At 39.9% G+C, this 20421-nt stretch overlaps 1 protein-coding gene across 3 annotated transcripts in view; it reads right to left on the bottom strand.

Moving 5' to 3' along the window:
* NRAP (nebulin related anchoring protein) overlaps positions 1-18295 on the bottom strand; it is a 38568-nt gene extending 20273 nt beyond the window's left edge. The window contains exons 1-16 of one of the 3 annotated variants that reach the window (XM_053450858.1): positions 18162-18295; positions 14647-14741; positions 14211-14298; positions 11407-11511; positions 10305-10391; positions 9286-9393; positions 7995-8099; positions 7420-7527; positions 4942-5046; positions 4079-4183; positions 3492-3608; positions 2962-3066; positions 1883-1990; positions 1680-1793; positions 1228-1326; positions 331-435 (exon numbers count right to left, since the gene is read on the bottom strand). In XM_053450858.1, the coding sequence (XP_053306833.1) occupies positions 331-435; positions 1228-1326; positions 1680-1793; positions 1883-1990; positions 2962-3066; positions 3492-3608; positions 4079-4183; positions 4942-5046; positions 7420-7527; positions 7995-8099; positions 9286-9393; positions 10305-10391; positions 11407-11511; positions 14211-14298; positions 14647-14741; positions 18162-18233 (1626 nt within the window). In that variant the 5' untranslated portion in view covers positions 18234-18295. Of the gene's footprint in view, positions 1-330; positions 436-1227; positions 1327-1679; positions 1794-1878; positions 1991-2961; positions 3067-3491; positions 3609-4078; positions 4184-4941; positions 5047-7419; positions 7528-7994; positions 8100-9285; positions 9394-10283; positions 10392-11406; positions 11512-14210; positions 14299-14646; positions 14742-18161 lie in introns of all 3 variants that reach the window. The other 2 variants (XM_053450856.1, XM_053450857.1) reach the window with 2 other exon arrangements.
* Positions 18296-20421: the final 2126 nt, after the last annotated feature.

A 20421-nucleotide genomic window follows, 5' to 3' on the forward strand; every position in this document is an offset into this window, starting at 1 on the left:
ACTGCACGTTTACTGCAGTTTTACTGCATTTGTACTTCACTGTACTGCAGTTGTACTGCAGTTATTTTTGTACGGAAGTACAATTGCAATAAAGCTGCAGTACATTGAAGTACAATGCAGTATAATTGCAGTAAAAAAAAAAAGCGCAGTAAATACGCAGTAATAATGCAGTACAGTGAAGTACAAATGCAGTAAAACTGCAGTAAATGTGCAGTAATACTGCAGTAAAAGTACAGTATTGCAGTTTTTTCATGTCCAAAAAACTGCAGAAAAACTGCAGTAATTTTTTTGTAAGGGAATTGACAACCCTCCAGGGACACTCAAGCTCACCTCACTATAAAGTTCTGCGTTTGCCTTCGCTTTCATCATTTCCGGAACGTCTTGAGGGAGCGTGTAATGCGTCTTAGTTTTTTCGTATTCGGCTCGATAATTCAACTGTTATAAGTTAAAAAATATATAAAAAAATATATACATTTCTATTCCAACTAAAAAACATTAAGGTTTAGTCCTTCTCCGCAACGTATAAGATCAGCACCCACCCCACATCACAAAAAAAAACCTTTTTATATAGGAAAGAATTAACGTTTATGTATAAATTCATACGTTTTCGTACTTATAGGCAGCCATTTTGAAAAATCACAGGAAGTAGCCTATAGCGCTTCATTATTAGCGTATAAAGTGACCTTGGAAAGAATTCAATATTTATCTATATATTGCTGTTATCTATATATATATACACACAGTATATACAGTGTATGGAAAGGCCAAATAAAACAATTGGAATATTATAAAAATTAAAATATTCCTGGACAAATATGCTGGGGTCGGAGGCAGCCGGTGGCAGAGTCAGCATTATCTAATCAATTTCCTGCCCTGACGTTCTTGCCCTCCCCCCCCCCATGCTTGCAAAGGCTGCAAGAACCAATCAGCAACTTAACAACAGGGGAGAGAGAACTTCGTTGGGAGGAAACATCCTGCAGACCCCGAAACAGGAAGTTAAGATGGAAGCTCCCATTTTATACACAAGGTGGGGTCTGATACACAGATATTGATTATTTTAATTTTAATATGTAGGAGTCGAGGAAAAATGGCTATTTTTGTGTGTTTTGAACTATTTTTTTCACCCTCTATGTATGTTTCCTGTGTGTTGTGTAATGGACTGGCTCGAGGCGGCACGTGGGACGCCATGTTTTCGCACAGACAGGACTGGGACACCCCGGGACTCACGTTACTCAGCTGCTGGGCATTGGCCTTGGCTAGGACTATTTCGGGAGTATTGGTTACCGAGCTGTATTTTAATTTGTCGATGCTTTGCCTGTAGTTGACCTGCGGGGGAGGCAATCATCAGAAAAAGAAAAGTAAATATTTAAAATCGGCTTTTTTATTAGAAGCAGAAAATTTCATTTTTCAGACAATTTTATTTTTTCTTTAAATGTATTAAATAAATAAATATGAAGTTTATACATGGTGTCGCATAGGCGCCCCCTGCCGGTGGGCTGACCACAGCGCTAAAACCCACCTCAGACAAGCATTAATGTTTAAAATTTCACTTAAAGGAAGCTGAAACATATGGCTGGCTGCGACAGAACCGGTTATTCAGTGGGGAGGAATAATAATCATGCAGTTCCCGAGTAAAGGTGTCTGCCCCCCAAGTCCCGAATCTGGAATGTTTGTCTTACGTCTTTGAGTGGAACCAACTTCCGGGTGGTCTGGTAGGACGGCGTCTGCGTGGCCGGGTAGTAATAATGGTCGGTATTCACGTCGTCGTGTTTATACTCGGATTTATACGCTACCTGGAAGACATGACATCGTCCGGATCAGGAATGACATCATAGCGTCTGTGGCTACCTGCATGTTGTGGGGGCGCGCGGGCTTCACTCACGTTACTGGCCAGGCTCCCGGCTTTCATGGCGTGTAGCGTGCGCCGGTCCATTCCCACGCCGTCATAATGACCCTTCATCTGGCTCTGGTATTTCTCTTTGTACTTGAGCTGTAGGTACGAGATCATCGCCAGGCAGGCAAAAGGGGCAAAAGGGGTCATTAAAACGCGACAAGAATAATAATAATAATAATATCATCGCGTTTATAAATACACAACGTCCTCGGACAACGAGCAGAAGACTTCATCCCAACCATATCCCATTGTACAGCGCTACGGAATATGATGGCGCTATATGAAACAAAAACAATAATAACATGCAAGAAAAAAACACGTTTCCGTGTAACTGAGTGGGGCATTTATTAGAAGAATAATGGGGTTTATTTACCCCGTTTAATTTATAAAGCCGTTCCCTGCTGTTTCTATACACATTATCGGGGCTTTTAGGGCCGTAGAACCCTGCGATCCCCTCATACCCCGCAAACATTGGAAAGAAAGATGGGTGCAGGGGCTGAAGGAACGGGATTACCGACTCCGCGATTCACTACAAACATGAGTTCTTTTGCCATAAAATGATGTTGAGCAGATATTTAACATATCTTGGGGTTTTTCACCCATTTCTGCTTCTGTGACACTTTTCTAAATCACCCTCAATGTGGGCTGCAAGGTGCTCACGGGGTTAACGATGTATTAATTACCCCCCCCCGGGGGGTAGATCGCCGCAGCTCGGGGCATTAACAATCAGGAAACAAAGTTGCGCCTGAACATTAGTTCCAATTTCCGAGGAAGTCAATTAGCGCGGCGATTGCCCCCCCCTCCCCCCCCCAGACTCGCTCCTCGGGGATTACGCGCCAATACTTAACGCTAATTAAGAAATGCTAATGCTAGATAAGCAAATCCCCGCACGGCGCGGCCCAAAAGGTGGCCGGAGATTTCATTTTGTTTGGAATCCGGGGGAAAAGGGCCGTTAATCTGAGCTGCTAAGAAACCTCGTCGGCTTATCAGGAAGAAACACGCGTTTCCACGCTAATGTTATATTTTGGGGGGGTTTAGAAGCAGACCCCAAGCTGCCGGATACTCACGTCGCTCGTGAATTTGGAAACCTTGCTGGCGTTCCTGAACTGGGGCGTCTCGCAGTAATTAATGCTGTGTCCTTTGGTGTTTTCCAAATCTTTCTTATACTCCACCTGTCCGTGAGCAAAGTTATAAAATCGTTATTTCCCGATTAGTTCAAAATAATGCAATGAAGAAAAAAAAAATCCAAAAAAATGGACTTTATTTCACCAAATAACCGGCAACGCTAATAATTACGACTGACGCTTTGAGTGCCACTGAGATTAAAATATGGAACGCTGTAAATACTGTAACTGTATTTCTTATCAGAAAAAAATGGAATTTTATTAAATATCTGTAGTTTCGGAAAACAGAATTATAAGCAAAAAAAAAAAATGCCAGGGATTGGAGATGAGATGGGGGGGGGGTGGAAGGACCCAAGGAAACAAAGTTACAACTTTAATTAAGATTTGAGTCTTTACAGCAGGAAACGTCGGGGACACTACATGGGGCCGAACGGGGCCGATCTACCGGAACATTCTAGACTTCTGCTTCTTACCTCACTGACCAGCTTGTTGACATTCTGAGCCCGTTTAAGGGTGAGGTTGTCTTCGGTGGTGAGGGAATGATAATGAGCGGCTCCTTTCATCTTCGTGAAATCTTTCTTATATTTGATCTGGAATACAGAAAGTAAGAAGACGTCAAGAAGGGGACAAGAGGGACGGTTACATCGTAACACTTAACGGCTCCTTCTACCAATGAAATCATATTGATAGAGCCCGGTCTGCCACTTTCCACCATGCTGGTTGGTGTTTTAGCTCAAAGAAGAAAGAAGAGAAATTACTAGATAACTTATGCCAGGGAAGGGTTTGGTTGATGATTGATTTAAATTACAAACCCTTCAAGTACCTTCAAAGAGGAACATTTTTTCCTGAGATCTTTAATGAAGGAGGTAAAGGTGGCACCAAAAACCATGACGTATGAAAGCATGGACATCATCCTCATCTTATGTTGAAATTACGGTCAGTGTTCCAGAACCGGCCACCGAGTTTGTATAACCGGAATGAAGTCATTGCTTTCTACAGAGTATATAAATCGTCATCTGCTCTGCTTGGTCACGCTGGACCTTCTCATGAAGCTACTCACATCACTGGCCATCTCGTTGGCTTTTTTCGCATTGAGATATGCTGGGGTGATCATCGCTGGGAAGCTTCCCTTTCCACGATACTCCTCGTCTTCCTCCAGGTAATCCTGTTGGAGAACAGACATGACATGACATCAAAGGGCTCATCGATGGCGCCATCTTGGCTTCTGATAAAGTCTTTGTCTTTGGGGCATATGGGGGGGGGTCAAAATCCTTTAAACTGACTATTAGTCCCATGGACTTACCTTTTCACACGTCACTCATCCTTCTAAGGCTACCAGAACCCAACAGTGAAGAGGAGCAGCCACCATTCAATTAGTCAAGATATCTACACCCAACGGCATAGACATTAATGGAATTTCCAATTAATATTTATGAATTTATTCATATTTAATTTATTAATATTTGTAATTATTTTTGTATGGTTTTTTTTAATTAATAATCACAGTATTAATAACGTATTTATTATCTTCCGGGCCATCGTTCTGTTTTATTAAATATAAGATTTGGACCGGCGTAGACGGATGAGATAAAAAAATTTTAACTATTTTTTTTTTAATCAGCCAAATAAAGCACCAGAACGGGGTGTTCTCTTTTGTTACAATTACAATTGCTTGTTTGGGGACGATGTTTCCGTCTTGAATTGTTTGATCTCACAAAATGCCTCCACCACGGCTTTGTTTCGCTCTTAAGGAGCCATCAAAAGGTGCATTTTCCCTCCTTTGATATTTGCTTTTCCGGGTTTATGCAAAGTAGCGGCGTAGTCGGGATGGGAATTGGCGTCGGGGCGCTGATAGACAGCAGATAACACGTGAGATTGGCACGTCTGCAGCGCAGCGGTCCCACCTCGGCTGTCGCTACATACCTGGCTGTAACGATCCCGCTTTTGTTTTGTAGAAGTCACATCTGTCGCAGCTGTCTGGCTGGCTTTGCCTTTGATCTCCGTTTCGTAGCGATGGTGATATTTAATCTGCCAGAAAGATAAGTGATATTTTCACTGATTAGGTTCAATTAAAAAAATAAATAAATAAAATAAAAATAAATAAAATAATAATAATAATAATAATAATAATAATAATAATTATTATTATTATTATTATTATTATTATTATTATTATTATTATTATTATTATCATCATAAATATGGGGGGGGATTTGGGCATTTAAAAAATATATATTTTTTAAAAATAAAATATATAAAATTAATATTTAATGAAACCTCGCAGAGACGGCAGGCTGTATGGGGTCAGATTTTACTGTGAATTCTAGCATTTAAAGCATAAATTCAAGAAGCAGGTGAATTCTTATAAGAATGCTGTAACTAGTAAAGATTTTAGCAGAAGTAATTTAATGTATTGAAATTATTTATAGTTTGTGCTTTTTGGTGCAATTGTTTTTTTCAGATATATTTAATTAAAAATCAAGGGGTAATTTCACATTAGAGAGGTCTGTGGCAAAAGGTGGCAGAACTAGAATATCATCCCCCCCCAGAAGTTCTTCTTCCCCCTTGAAAAAGACTGTTTGAGCCAATCAGTCGGCTACTTAGCGATAACTTAATGGGGAGGAATAAGCATGCAGATCCTAAGAACAGGGAGTTAAGATTGCTGCTCCTGGCGCACATATACAGATAGAAGGAACCCTACCTGGGGGCAATAGGAATAATTGCCTGTCTGGCTGGGTTTTATTATTCAGGGCATATTTAGGGATAGGAAAGGCTGACGCGCTGCTCCTAGAGACGGACTTCATTCTTTTTGCAGTAGCCTATAGAGTTAATTCTCTTCTAGATTGTAAGCTCCTTTGAGCAGGGCCCTCCTTATCGGTTGTTTCTGCCCAAATTGTTATTTGATGCACTGTGTCATCTTTATTTACTTATTGTACGGCGCTACTGAATAGGATGGCGCTATAGAAATGAATAATAATTAATAATATTTATTCCTGCAAATCCATCACCTAGAAAAAGATCAAGGAGCCGTTCTATCTGCCCTGTAATTGAATGCACTGGGAGTGAAGGGGTAAAAAGTAGACCCCGCAGTGTTAGATGGGGGGCAGATAAAGCCCAGGTGTCATTTTTCAGCAAAATGGGAGTCCAGATGTTCTACCCCGAGGGATGAAGATCATAAATATTCTCAGCGATGCCAAAAAGGCTTTATAAAGAGACCGAAAAAATAATAAAAATGTCCAAAAACTTTGAAATTCTCCCCCCCTAAAAATAAAAAACCTCCTTCATTAGGGGGCATATTCTAAATAAAGGAAATTTCTCATTATTGGCAGAAATAGATTTAACGAGCGTTCTCCTGGCACGCGGTCTCGTTGGAGATAATTGGGTACCAAACAAATAATTTCCCAGAAAACAACGTATTTTTAAAGATTAATAAAAATATTAAGTTCTAAACATATAATCATTTCTCTGTATCCGGAAGGGTTTTTATTCTCCTAGCATCCGCCGCCTTCGTTTAACAATGAAATGTTTAATAACAAAGTATCCGTATTTGGGTAAATTATATTTATATTGAATCGCTGCGGCCGGAATTCTCCTTCCTCCTCGATAAGTCGGGATTCTGTTTTTCTCGTTTCCTTGGCTTTACCTGCTGATTAAACTTCGCCATCTGGCCGCGGGAAAACGCTGAATAATTTAATGAGCTCTGCCTGGTAACTCGCCAGCAACGAGTCAAACATTTCTACGCTTTTCCCAAAACATCATTTACCGGCAAAATTCCGCAAATCCCCCCGCAATCAGATTCAGGGTTCGCTACGCTGGCCACAGATCAGTAACGGACCTGGACTAAAGGGGCATATTCACTAAGCTCTGATCTCCACCCAATATGTGATAATTCACCAGGTCGAAATCTGAGGCTTTTTAGGTTGGTCGTTTTAATCCAGTATTTCCATTTCCTGCATTTATTGTATAGAACTGTAGAATTTGGAAAAAGTGATCGATTTGCTTTAATTATTTCAATTTTGCATCGTGATTTGCGAATAATGGTGTAAAAACCCTCAAGGGTATGCACTTGTGCTAAACATAACAGCGCTGTAGTAGTTGTAAATGGGAACAGCCTCCCAGCAGAGGTGGTATCGGGTAATACAGCGAGGGGATTAAACATGCATGGGATAGACATACGGCTCCTGGATCTAAGACGAGACCAACGACTGATTAAGGTTTGAGTCTTTACAGCAGGAGAAACGGGCGACTAGACGGGGGCCGCCGGGGGCCGATCTGCCCGTAGATTCTGGGTTTCTAAAGAACGCTGGTCTGCCTTAAGAACTTGTTCTTGCGTGCGTTCCTCGCTCACCTGGTCTTTGAAGGGTTAATTCACACACAGCGTACGTTTTTGGGGTGACTTACATCACTAGCCAGCTCGTTTGCCTTCTTGGCGATTTGGTAGCCCGGTGTTATCATGGCCGGGAAGCTTCCTTTCCCTCTCCGCTCTTCATAATCTTCCGTGTATTTTGCCTGAAAACACGTGAAAATCAACAGTTAATTATGCTTTTTGTTAAAGATTGAAAATTCATGTATTTGATACAAATTTATCAAGTGTACAAAGTAGAAATTAGACATAAACAATGGATTTGGGGATTTTTTTTTTTTAAAAAAAGAGAATTTTGGGGGATTCAACAAATTAATTTATGATTGGAGCTGGGGGGAAAATTCACCAGAAAAATTACTACTTTCTGCCCCGGGGAAGATTACCCGTAATTTAATTACATTAAAAATAACATTTTGCTAAATAAATACATTTAACCTCATTTGTCGAGCTGTTTATATAGGCGTAAATTATTGGAATTAATAGAAAGTCTTTTCTTTATTGTTTTTATTTTGTTGACTTGGTTAAAAAATTGACGAGTTAAAGAAAACACAAAATCGTCATAATTCCTTATTTTGGGAGCCGGTTGAGGTTTGGAAGAAGGCTGTTAACGTACGTCGCTCGCGAGCTGCCCTCCGGTTCTGGCGTGTAAGATGTCTTTGGTGTCGACCACCGTGGTGTATTGGGAGACGCGTTCCTCGTGTCCTCTCTTGTACTCCACCTGCTCGTCGAGGTGACAAAAAAATGACAAACCCCAGAATATATATTATTATGAATATAATTATTTATTATTATTATTATAATTATTATTATTTATATTTATTTATTTCTTATTATTTTATTACCGGTATTTATTATTAATATAATTATTTATTATTATTATAATTATTATTATTTATATTTATTTATTTCTTATTATTTTATTACCGGTATTTATTATTAATATAATTATTTATTATTATTATAATAATTATATTATTATATTGATATAATTATATTAATAATTATATTAATATAATTATTTATTATTATAATAATAATAATAAATAATTATATTAATAAGTATTAATATAATTATTTATTATTATTATAATTATTATTATTTATATTTATTTATTTGTTATTATTTTATATTATTTATTGAGTATTTCCCTTGTATACCCATAGAAATAAATGTCCAACGGGGGGGGGGGAGAGGCAGAGAAGGGTTAAAATGTTGTCTAGTCTGTATGTATATTGAGGGGTCGTTTTATGTCTAGCAGTAACATTGTAAAAAATAAATAAATTCAAAAATAATTAAATACATTTAAAAGGGAAAAGACAAATCTTGCCATAAATAAAAATAATAAATTAATAAATACCGGTAATAAGTAGTTCATATGACTACCTATAGCAAAGCTGCACATCAGCAAATTAAAAATAACTTAAAATAAAATCATAATTCTAAGTATTTTTATTATTAAATGAATAAATAAATCGAATTATTCTCTTGAAATTAAACAAATATGAAATATTATTATTTTTATTATTATTATTATTATCAGACCGGCCATTTCTCCTGCTGTAACGACTCAAACCTTAATCAGTCGTTGGTCTCGTCTTAGATTCAGGAGCCGTATGTCTATCCCATGCATGTTTAATACCCTCACTGTATTACCCTCTACCACCTCTGCTGGGAGGCCGTTTCTTTTACTAAATTTCCATCTAAGACTCTAGTTTTAGATTTTGTCTCTTTGTTCTAGCATTTCTTCTGCTTTAGAACTTCTTTGGAGTTTGAAGAACAGCAATTGTTTCTAGAACGTGTCTCCTTTAACGTTAGAAGTCGTGGCCCCCGGCCACTGGATCAGTCTAAATCCTTGGCACCACGTGGGCTTTTCATTCCGAACATTGTGAGCCGAGCGACTTACGCTGCTTGCCAGATGACCGGCTTTCCTCGCTGTCTGATAAGCAGGAGTGATCAGAGCGGGGAAGCTGCCTTTCCTAGTCTGCTGTTCAAAGTTTTCTGTGTATTTCATCTGAGAAGATAGGGAAAAACTCATTTGTTAAAAAAACTTTACTTCATATTCACTACCGTTGAAAAGTTTAGCGTCACTTAGAAATTCCCCTGTTTTTGAAATAAAAGCCCATTTTGTGCATTAAAATAACATGAAATGGATCAGAAATCCAGCACAGACGGGGTTAATGCTGTAAATGACTATTGTAGCTGGAAACGGCTGATTTTTAATGGAATCTTCATAGGCGTACAGAGGCCCTTTATCACTCCCATCACTCCTGTGTCCCAATGGCCCTTTATCACTCCCATCACTCCTGTGTTCCAATGGCCCTTTATCACTCCCATCACTCCTGTGTCCCAATGGCCCTTTATCACTCCCATCACTCCTGTGTTCCAATGGCCCTTTATCACTCCCATCACTCCTGTGTTCCAATGGCCCTTTATCACTCCCATCACTCCTGTGTCCCAATGGCCCTTTATCACTCCCATCACTCCTGTGTTCCAATGGCCCTTTATCACTCCCATCACTCCTGTGTTCCAATGGCCCTTTATCACTCCCATCACTCCTGTGTTCCAATGGCCCTTTATCACTCCCATCACTCCTGTGTTCCAATGGCCCTTTATCACTCCCATCACTCCTGGGTTCCAATGGCCCTTTATCACTCCCACCTTTTTTGTAATTATGTTACAGCCAGAAATTTCCTTGTTTTGCATTAAAACAGCTGAGTGACCCCAAACCTTTGGACGTGCATTTTTTGACAATCACTGGATTTTTTAATCATTATTTTGGAGATATTAAGGCTTAAATGAGTATTTCTATGGCAATGACCAATCAGTGCTTGGTTTTTTGGGTCACGTGACAATTAAGAATTCACACAAAAAAATTGTATAAATAAAATTCTATATATATACAAAAGAATGACATTTACTCACATCGCTGAGAGTATTCTGAGTTTGAGTCACTCTCACCATTTCTGGGTCCACATCAGAGAGCCACGATTTTCCCACATCATACGTATTCTAAATACAAGGGAAGCACCTTTTTTATTGTATTGTATTTTTTGGAGGATCTGAGAATTCATTCAATTATGTTTTGCAATATTACTAGTAGTGTATATTATCAAAAATTAACAATTCTGAAAGCTGCCTGTAGACAATCCGGATTCTAGTGATTTTAAATTAAGACATCAATAAAGATGGGGTAAAATAACAAAATATATATTTTTATATTACTGTATACAGGGCTGGGGGTTATATTACTGTATACAGCGCTGGGGGTTATATTACTGTATACAGCGCTGGGGGGTTATATTACTGTATACAGCGCTGGGGGTTATATTACTGTATACAGCGCTGGGGGGTTATATTACTGTATACAGCGCTGGGGGTTATATTACTGTATACAGTGCTGGGGGTTATATTACTGTATACAGCGCTGGGGGGTTATATTACTGTATACAGCGCTGGGGGTTATATTACTGTATACAGCGCTGGGGGGGTTATATTACTGTATACAGCGCTGGGGGTTATATTAGTGTATACAGCGCTGGGGGTTATATTACTGTATACAGCACTGGGGTTATATTACTGTATACAGCGCTGGGGGTATATCACTGTATACAGCGCTGGGGGTTATATTACTGTATACAGCGCTGGGGTTATATTACTGTATACAGCGCTGGGGTTATATTACTGTATACAGCGCTGGGGGTTATATTACTGTATACAGCGCTGGGGTTATATTACTGTATACAGCGCTGGGGTTATATTACTGTATACAGCGCTGGGGGTATATCACTGTATCCAGCGTTGGGGTAAATTTTGAAGCAGTATAGCAGATATGTTTAGTGGCCGTTCGTGGTCCCTGTGATGATCTCATAATGTTGGGAATGACATTATATAACAGATCTTTTGTATGTAAGGAGGACACAGGAATTATTATTATACTTTTTTGGCTTTTGACCCACATTCGTCACATATTTCTGTAGAAACATAACCGTTACTAATCACTTGTGTTGGAAGGTTCTTGAAATACCTGATTGATGAGTTTTTCCATTTTGCCGTCGTGAGCGAATTCTCTGGATTTTAAATCCCAATTAAACACTGATTTATATTTTTCTCCTTCTTCTCTGTATTTTATCTATAAAACAAGTTAGAATTGTGAATAGCTGGCAGAATGAATACATTTGTACAAAATAAAAAATAAATACAATTTCAGCGTAAAGTACAATTGCCACATTTCAAAATTATTATTATTATCATTATTATTATTATTATTATTATTATTATTGTTATTTTAGTTAATCCAAGGTTTCTGAAAAAAATGGCAGATGGTGCTTTTTAAATTTTTTTTACTTGAAAATATTTTTTTTTAAGTCTGGAAACAGTTGGTTCTATTCTTTTTTGCAATCCCCACCATAATTTATTTCTTGCTATTATCCAGAACCCGTCGTGGTCGGCGTTGGACGTGTTTCCAGTATCTGTCTTAAGAACCAATTCGCTAACATCTGCGAGAATTGGCAGAAATAACCATCGTGCTGTTTTAATTACAGAACTGACTTCATAAAGATATTACTGTATACAGCGCTGGGGGTTATATTACTGTATACAGCGCTGGGGGTTATATTACTGTATACAGCGCTGGGGGTTATATTACTGTATACAGCGCTGGGGGTTATATTACTGTATACAGCGCTGGGGGTTATATTACTGTATACAGTGCTGGGGGGTTATATTACTGTATACAGCGCTGGGGGTTATATTACTGTATACAGCGCTGGGGGTTATATTACTGTATACAGCGCTGGGGGTTATATTACTGTATACAGCGCTGGGGGTTATATTACTGTATACAGCGCTGGGGGGTTATATTACTGTATACAGCGCTGGGGGGTTATATTACTGTATACAGCGCTGGGGGTTATATTACTGTATACAGCGCTGGGGGTTATATTACTGTATACAGCGCTGGGGGTTATATTACTGTATACAGCGCTGGGGGGTATTATTGCTGCGTGGTATTGTTTTGGTTACGGTTTGGAAGATGGTTACAGAAGTAATCACATTTTGAGTAAAGACTAAACCTCTTAATCCTGAGCTACAGAACACTGGAGGGTTTCACACTTTCTACCCTTTCCAGCACTTAGTAATTTAACCGCTACTTTCTAGAACATTTTTATGTTAGCCGAGCCGGTGAAGAGGTTGCGTAACGCCCGGCGTATCCGCAGCCCGACAGGTGACCGCGGGTAACCGGAGACTCGGCTGGAAAGGAAGAGTTTCTGTTTTTGACACAGACTGAACCTACAAATAGCACGGTCTGGGATAACAGCCATGACTCGGAAATAGAAAGAGGACTGCTGAGCGTTCTAGAACACTGCGGCTCTCCCTCGCTCATTGTTTAAACCCAGAAACATTTAAAACGTCTGGCTTTAGGGTAAAGGGCCCAATCACCTGCTGCTGAGAGAGGAACATAAAGTGAGTCCTTATAACCCGTTAAATCCTGTATATTCCTCATATTATATATTATATACTCTCCCCCCGTATAACTAATCCCGTCCTTATAACCCGTTATTTCCCTGTATATTCCTCATATTATATATTATATACTCTCCGGCCGTATAACTAATCCCGTCCTTATAACTCGTTATATCCCTGTATATTCCTCATATTATATATTATATACTCTCCCCCCCCGTATAACTAATCCCGTCCTTATAACCCGTTATATCCTGTATATTCCTCATATTATATATTATATACTCTCCGGCCGTATAACTAATCCCGTCCTTATAACCCGTTATATCCCTGTATATTCCTAATATTATATATTATATACTCTCCGGCCGTATAACTAATCCCGTTCTTATAACCCGTTATATCCTGTATATTCCTCATATTATATATTATATACTCTCCCCCCGTATAACTAATCCCGTCCTTATAACCCGTTATATCCTGTATATTCCTCATATTATATATTATATACTCTCCGGCCCGTATAACTAATCCCGTCCTAATAACCCATTATATCCCTGTATATTCCTCATATTATATATTATATACTCTCCGGCCGTATAACTAATCCCGTCCTTATAACCCGTTATATCCTGTATATTCCTCATATTATATATTATATACTCTCCCCCCCTATAACTAATCCCGTCCTTATAACCCGTTATATCCCTGTATATTCCTCATATTATATATTATATACTCTCCGGCCCGTATAACTAATCCCGTCCTTATAACCCGTTATATCCCTGTATATTCCTCATATTATATATTATATACTCTCCGGCCGTATAATAATCCCGTCCTTATAACCCGTTATATCCCTGTATATTCCTCATATTATATATTATATACTCTCCGGCCGTATGACTAATCCCGTCCTTATAACCCGTTATATCCCTGTATATTCCTCATATTATATATTATATACTCTCCGGCCGTATAACTAATCCCGTCCTTATAACCCGTTATATCCTGTATATTCCTCATATTATATATTATATACTCTCCGGCCCGTATAACTAATCCCGTCCTTATAACCCGTTATATCCCTGTATATTCCTCATATTATATATTATATACTCTCCGGCCGTATGACTAATCCCGTCCTTATAACCCGTTATATCCCTGTATATTCCTCATATTATATATTATATATTCTCTAGCCTGTAGTTAAGGGTATCTATCGGACAGCAGCTGTATTGTCCACATATGTATTTGTAGAATGATATCATGGTTTTAAATGTTCCCCGTGTGTCAAAGCCACAGGTTATTATGTATACGTTCAATAATCCCGCACATACTGGGACAAAGAAGACTAAAACTCACCTCGCTAACGGCCTGGGACTGCTTCTTTACGTGAATGTTCACTGGGGTCTCGTAAACGCTTGTAAAAGTGTTGTTTTTCGGGTTGTGTCTGCGGTCCCCCCAAAAAAAGAAAAAAGGGTCACATTTTTATAATTTTTTTGTTTAAGCTTTACTTAATTTAACATTTTTGCTGAAAAAACAATTCAATTTAGCTTAAAGTTGGTTTTCCAACTAAGTGGAAAAATCTAATCAACAACATTAAGGCAGCGATACAATAAGTAACACATTGCCCTGTTACATTTCCTTCTCGTCTCTTCTCCCCGATATCCGGGGCTAACGTCCTCTCCAAGGCGGGTCATTCATTCCATTGTGGAAATCAGATCGGTGATACTTTGTATCACTAAAGAAAACAGCGATTCAATAAAACGACTAGTCTGCTAGGTTTGAGAATACGTACGCCTGGCAATATGGCCTCTTCTGGTAGCTCACAAAGTTATTAACCGTGAGGATCATCTTGCAGGTCTCACAATGGAAGCAAGCCTTGTGCCATATCTACAAAAGGAAGACAGGATGGAGTTAATGGACAGCCTTTTATTTTATACCGACGTGCAAATGTCTTCAGGATTTACTTTTTTAATCTACAGTATCGTGTTTTGTTGAGTTTTTAAGCTCCAAATATCTAACCATTGTTTGAGGAACCTAGAACCCTTTTAGATCTAGAACGCATCTCCAAATCTGATGTATTCCTGGAAACTGTAACTTTTTTGTCTGCTTCTAGCATTATTTATTCATCAGCGATCACTCAGTTCTGTTACATTTTGGGTTTTTTTTGGTATAATTCCCATGTTCTCCATGCAAACAGAGGCTAAATGGACTTTAAAGGGTTTTACGCAAAGATATTTACAGGTCCCACTTTAGCGATAGATTTAACTTTTAGATTTAATGGTGCAGCAGATTCATCAATAAACATTAAATATATAATTTCACATTTTTGATTAGCTATAAAAATTCTAAGAAGCTTCCTAAGAAGCTTCTTATGGTAACTCCAAGGACACATATATCAGACAACTGGAGGTAGACTACATGCCAGCAGATCAAACCCATTCGGCCCCATTTGGCCCATCTAGTCACTCATATCTCCTGCTGTATGTCTATCCCATTCATGCTTAAATTCCCTCACTGTATTTACCACATCTGCTGGGAGGCTGTTCTATGTATCTACCAACCTCTCAAACCCTATAGAGTGCCGCACAAAACCTTAATTATGTGACCTCTGTGTCTGTTGCTTGTTACAAAATGACATCGTAACGACACAATATCCCAATCTCAGAATAGAATCCTTCTAACAGAAATTCCCGTAACGGATCGGGTCCGCTAACTGCAACAGCTGAGGAGGTGAATTTAGCTTCTCGAGACATGGAAACCTGACGCCCAAGTGTTCAGAACCCCTTCCTGTGATTCTGGTTCATGAGATCTGCCGAGAGCAAACTAAATTTAACCCTTTAATGACAAAGCCCGTACATGCATTGTTTTCCATGGGTTTAGGGACCGCCCATTGTCCTTAAGGGGTTAAAGATGAAAAATTGGTCCATGAACATATTTATCCCCTCCTTTATCATATCAGGGATAGACCTGGGGCAGCTGCCTATGGGCTGAGCTGTAGGGGGCAGCACAACCAGGTTCTCCCCTATGTCAGCAGGTACACGGATACAGCAGGGGGCGCCGAACATTGTTTGCCTAGGGGGCTAGAAACCCTAGGGCCATCCCTGCGTCTTGTGATTGTAATAATGTCACAGACTAAATACTATTTTTGCTTCAATTTTTTATTTTTTCATAGTTTTTAGTCTATATAAATCCTGCATTTTGTGACCATTTTTAAAATAGACTAATATTGGTTTTTTTCCTTTCTAATGTCATTTTGTTGTATTTTAACATAAAAGAAGACAATAAACTATTTGTGTTTAAAGGTGCTGTTCCAATTACACAGAACATTAGTTTCACCGCCTAGCATGCTAAATATACCTTCACAAGTCTATCTATCAATTTATTGTTTCTTCTGGAGTTTTATTAAAAACAGCCCAGAAACTTTTAAGAAGCCTTTTTTGTTTCACTTTCTATAGTGACGACCAATCAGTGCCTCCCTTTGTGTCACATGACCATACAGTGTTCCCGATTTAAAAAATTGGTATGAGGCAAATTCATTTCCTAGAAGGTATGAGGAACAATGTTTCTAATGCTGCATTTAGTTATAAAAGCTGCAAATTCAGCAGAGCGGGTGGAACAGCATCTTTAATAAAACAAAAATCCTACTATTTTTGGAAAAAAAGATCCTGTCACACTTGCTATTATCTAATGCTGATGCGTATGAATTCTGTTAATTCTTCACCTGTTTTATTACATTCTTTTCATTATAGATAATAGTAATAAATACAAGACTTGGAACAAATGTGAATTTATTCATTCCAGTGTCAGACAATGGAGCCGCATAATAAGAAACATAAAGTATTTTTTATTGCTTCAGAGCTCAATGTACACTTGATGTGCCATTGGAACCCAGGAGTGATGGGAGTGATAAAGGGCCATTGGAACACAGGAGTGATGGGAGTGATAAAGGGCCATTGGGGCACAGGAGTGATGGGAGTGATAAAGGGCCATTGGGGCACAGGAGTGATGGGAGTGATAAAGGGCCATTGGAACACAGGAGTGATGGGAGTGATAAAGGGCCATTGGAACCCAGGAGTGATGGGAGTGATAAAGGGCCATTGGGGCACAGGAGTGATGGGAGTGATAAAGGGCCATTGGAACACAGGAGTGATGGGAGTGATAAAGGGCCATTGGGACACAGGAGTGATGGGAGTGATAAAGGGCCATTGGAACACAGGAGTGATGGGAGTGATAAAGGGCCATTGGGGCACAGGAGTGATGGGAGTGATAAAGGGCCATTGGGGCACAGGAGTGATGGGAGTGATAAAGGGCCATTGGAACACAGGAGTGATGGGAGTGATAAAGGGCCATTGGAACCCAGGAGTGATGGGAGTGATAAAGGGCCATTGGGGCACAGGAGTGATGGGAGTGATAAAGGCCCATTGGGGCACAGGAGTGATGGGAGTGATAAAGGGCCATTGGAACACAGGAGTGATGGGAGTGATAAAGGGCCATTGGGACACAGGAGTGATGGGAGTGATAAAGGGCCATTGGGGCACAGGAGTGATGGGAGTGATAAAGGGCCATTGGAACACAGGAGTGATGGGAGTGATAAAGGGCCGTTGGAACGCAGGAGTGATGGGAGTGATAAAGGCCTCTGTAAGCCTTTGAAGAGATTCCATTACAAATCAGCCATTTCCAGATAAAATAGTCATTTACAGCATTAACCCCGTCTGCGCTGGATTTCTGATCCATTTCATGTTATTTTAATGGATTAAATGTACTTTTCTTTCAAAAACAAGGACATTTCTAAGCGACTCCAAACGTTTGAACAGTAGTTTATCTGTCAAGAGAATATAATTGGCTGTTTTACGGATTAAGTCACAGTTCTCCCGGGGAAATCACAGACGATCTTTTATTAATCTGCTTGGCAACTTTTTGATAACTTAACTGGGAGGGTAAATTGAACAGCCTCCAGGCAGAAGTGGTAGAGGGTAATACAGTGAGGGTATTAAACATGCATGGGATAGACATACGGCTCCTGAATCTACGACGAGACCAACGACTGATTAAGGTTTGATAAATAATCCAACTATAACGTCAACTGTTTTTATCCGTCTCTAATTATCTCAAACTCTACTTTTAATACACAACAGAAAAGAACGTTCAGCGCAAATAATGTCATAAGGGGACCAAAAAAAGTTTTCTACACTAAAAGAAAGCAGCACCTTCGGTTTAACCAACTTTTTAAGGTTTAAGAGAAATAATTCTATTAATATCTGAGCGACGAATGCATCACATTTGGAATGATTGATATTGCTCACTAACCTGGTCTATACAGTTTATCTTCTCGGGCGGATATACTCCATAACCACAGCGGGCACAGGGTACCACATTCATTCTGAAACCGGTTCTATACACCCCAAAAATAAATACGCCTTAGAAAAGGGTGCGGAGTCTGATAATCCAGGCAGCTCGGTCGGGTGGACAGCTGACAGCCGCTCACATTAATGTCCCGTTCTCAAAAACCAACTCTACTCTTGCGACTGACCTTCTATAGAGGGAGACGGGGGGGAGAGTTGGCTTTTATAGCTGCCAGGTCGGAAGAGGGGCTATTTCTGTACATATGGAGGGGTATCAGACGTGACGGAAGCGTTGGGATGGGATGAGGGGAGGCACGGAACTCCTGAATGACAGAGCGTTCTAAAAAGAAGAGTGAAGTCATCCCAGCGTCCGAGAGAATCGATCACTGAATATTTCGGTGATGTTATCTCTGATACTTCGGACGTGGTGATCCCAGGAGCTCACATTCCAAAGAGTAATATGTGTTAATATAGAAAACTATACCATTCGCCATCGAATGCTTTGGCTCTTTATTAGGAGAAAGTTCTTTATTTGCTGCCATATTCTTTTTGAGGTATGTCGGAGATGTTAACTCAAAGCCACAAGTCAAGTTCCAAAAGTTTGGGTGAGACAGACGGACTTAACTGGAAACAGCTTGATGGCACTTAACTAAATCAATTAGAATTACAACCCTGTCTATATAAAGTTGAGTGGCACTCAAACTGAGTTGAGTGCTGTTGAGTCGTTAAAGGCGAGTCTCCTGTCAGGTTGGGTCAAGCTGAGTTCCTGACCATTGAGTCAATCAGTCGAATGGATCGTGAAGCTAAGAGGTTGAGTTTGTCAGTCAACGGAATGAGCGGTCGAGTTCATCATCTAGTTGAGGAGCCATATTGGGTTCAATGGAGTTTTGGGTCAATTCTTCGCCTCCTGTGACATTGAGTTGATTTTGTCGAACAACTCAAAAGCCAGCCGGGCTCTGCTTTACTGTCTGTGAATAGACGAGACGTTCTGCTTTTCAGAGCTAGGAGTTGGCAGTCCAGTAGACTTGAGTAGAGTCGACTTTAATGGATTCCAAATTGGCAGCCAAGTTGAAGAAGTAAACAGTTTGTCACTCTTCTGCCAACTCTGTCGGGTTGACCTTGGCAAGTTGACTCGACTGTCAGCTCAACACAATTTGAACCTTTGTGGTTGCCCGCTTGTGAGCCGGACCCTCTTTCCCTAATGTTATCGAGTTGTCTTAGTCTGTCCGTTCTAGTTTTATCAGGCCCTTTGTCCAAACCCTTAGGTAAAACGTGTGCTATCAACATATCCTTTAATCCATTAATTTCCATTCATTTCCATCTCCTCGGTGTCACACGTTTCTGTGGCTGGAAGGGCCCTTGGGAGCTGAGAGTGAGGTTGAAGTTTAGCCGCTGAGGTGTCGTTGATGCTCCAAGATCTCAAATGAGGAATCACCAGACAAGACCATAAAAACAAGACACTCAGGACAATGGGTGGGAAGTTAGAACAGAAGCTTTTTAAAAAGAGGTCCTTCTGTGTCAATGAATGATGATGCCCAGGCCCCGATGGGCCACCTGGCACACCAAACAAATGCCCTGGGGCTGCTAGAGGACATCGCCACAAACTCACCTGATATGCCTTTCCGCTGGGCTGCTAGACCCTCGCCAGTCCAGCCCTGATGACAGCCCAGAAACCTTTATTTCAGACTGAACACCCCATCCCAAAAACTCAAGTGGCCAGCGGAGAATAAAAGTCCTCCAGACAACGATCCATCTACCAAAAGAATCAAATCAACAATAACCATGAAACCTGAAAGATTTTAGAAATAGGTCAATAGATTGCAAGCTCACAGGATCACGGTCATTTTTTTCTTCTGTACCAATATCTCCAGAGCTTCGGAATCTCCTGGCGCTATAGTCTGCCGGTTTCTCCTGCTGTAACGACTCAAACCTTAATCAGTCGTTGGTCTCGTCTTAGATTCAGGAGCCGTATGTCTATCCCATGCATGTTTAACACCCTCACTGTATTACCCTCTACCACTTCTGCTGGGTGGCTGTTCCACTTATCTACCTCAGTAAAGTAAAACTCCCTTCCATTCCATCCACGGCTTTGACCCGCTTGTGTTAGATTCTGGTCTCTTGTTGTAACTTTTTCTCCTCTTTTGAAATAAAATCCCCCCCCTGTAATTTTGGGTCCCTCAGACTAAATGTTTACAAGTAAACTACAAATAATTATTAAAAAAAAA

The sequence above is a fragment of the Spea bombifrons genome, chromosome 11 (assembly GCF_027358695.1).
Source record: "Spea bombifrons isolate aSpeBom1 chromosome 11, aSpeBom1.2.pri, whole genome shotgun sequence".
NCBI lineage: Eukaryota > Metazoa > Chordata > Amphibia > Anura > Pelobatidae > Spea > Spea bombifrons.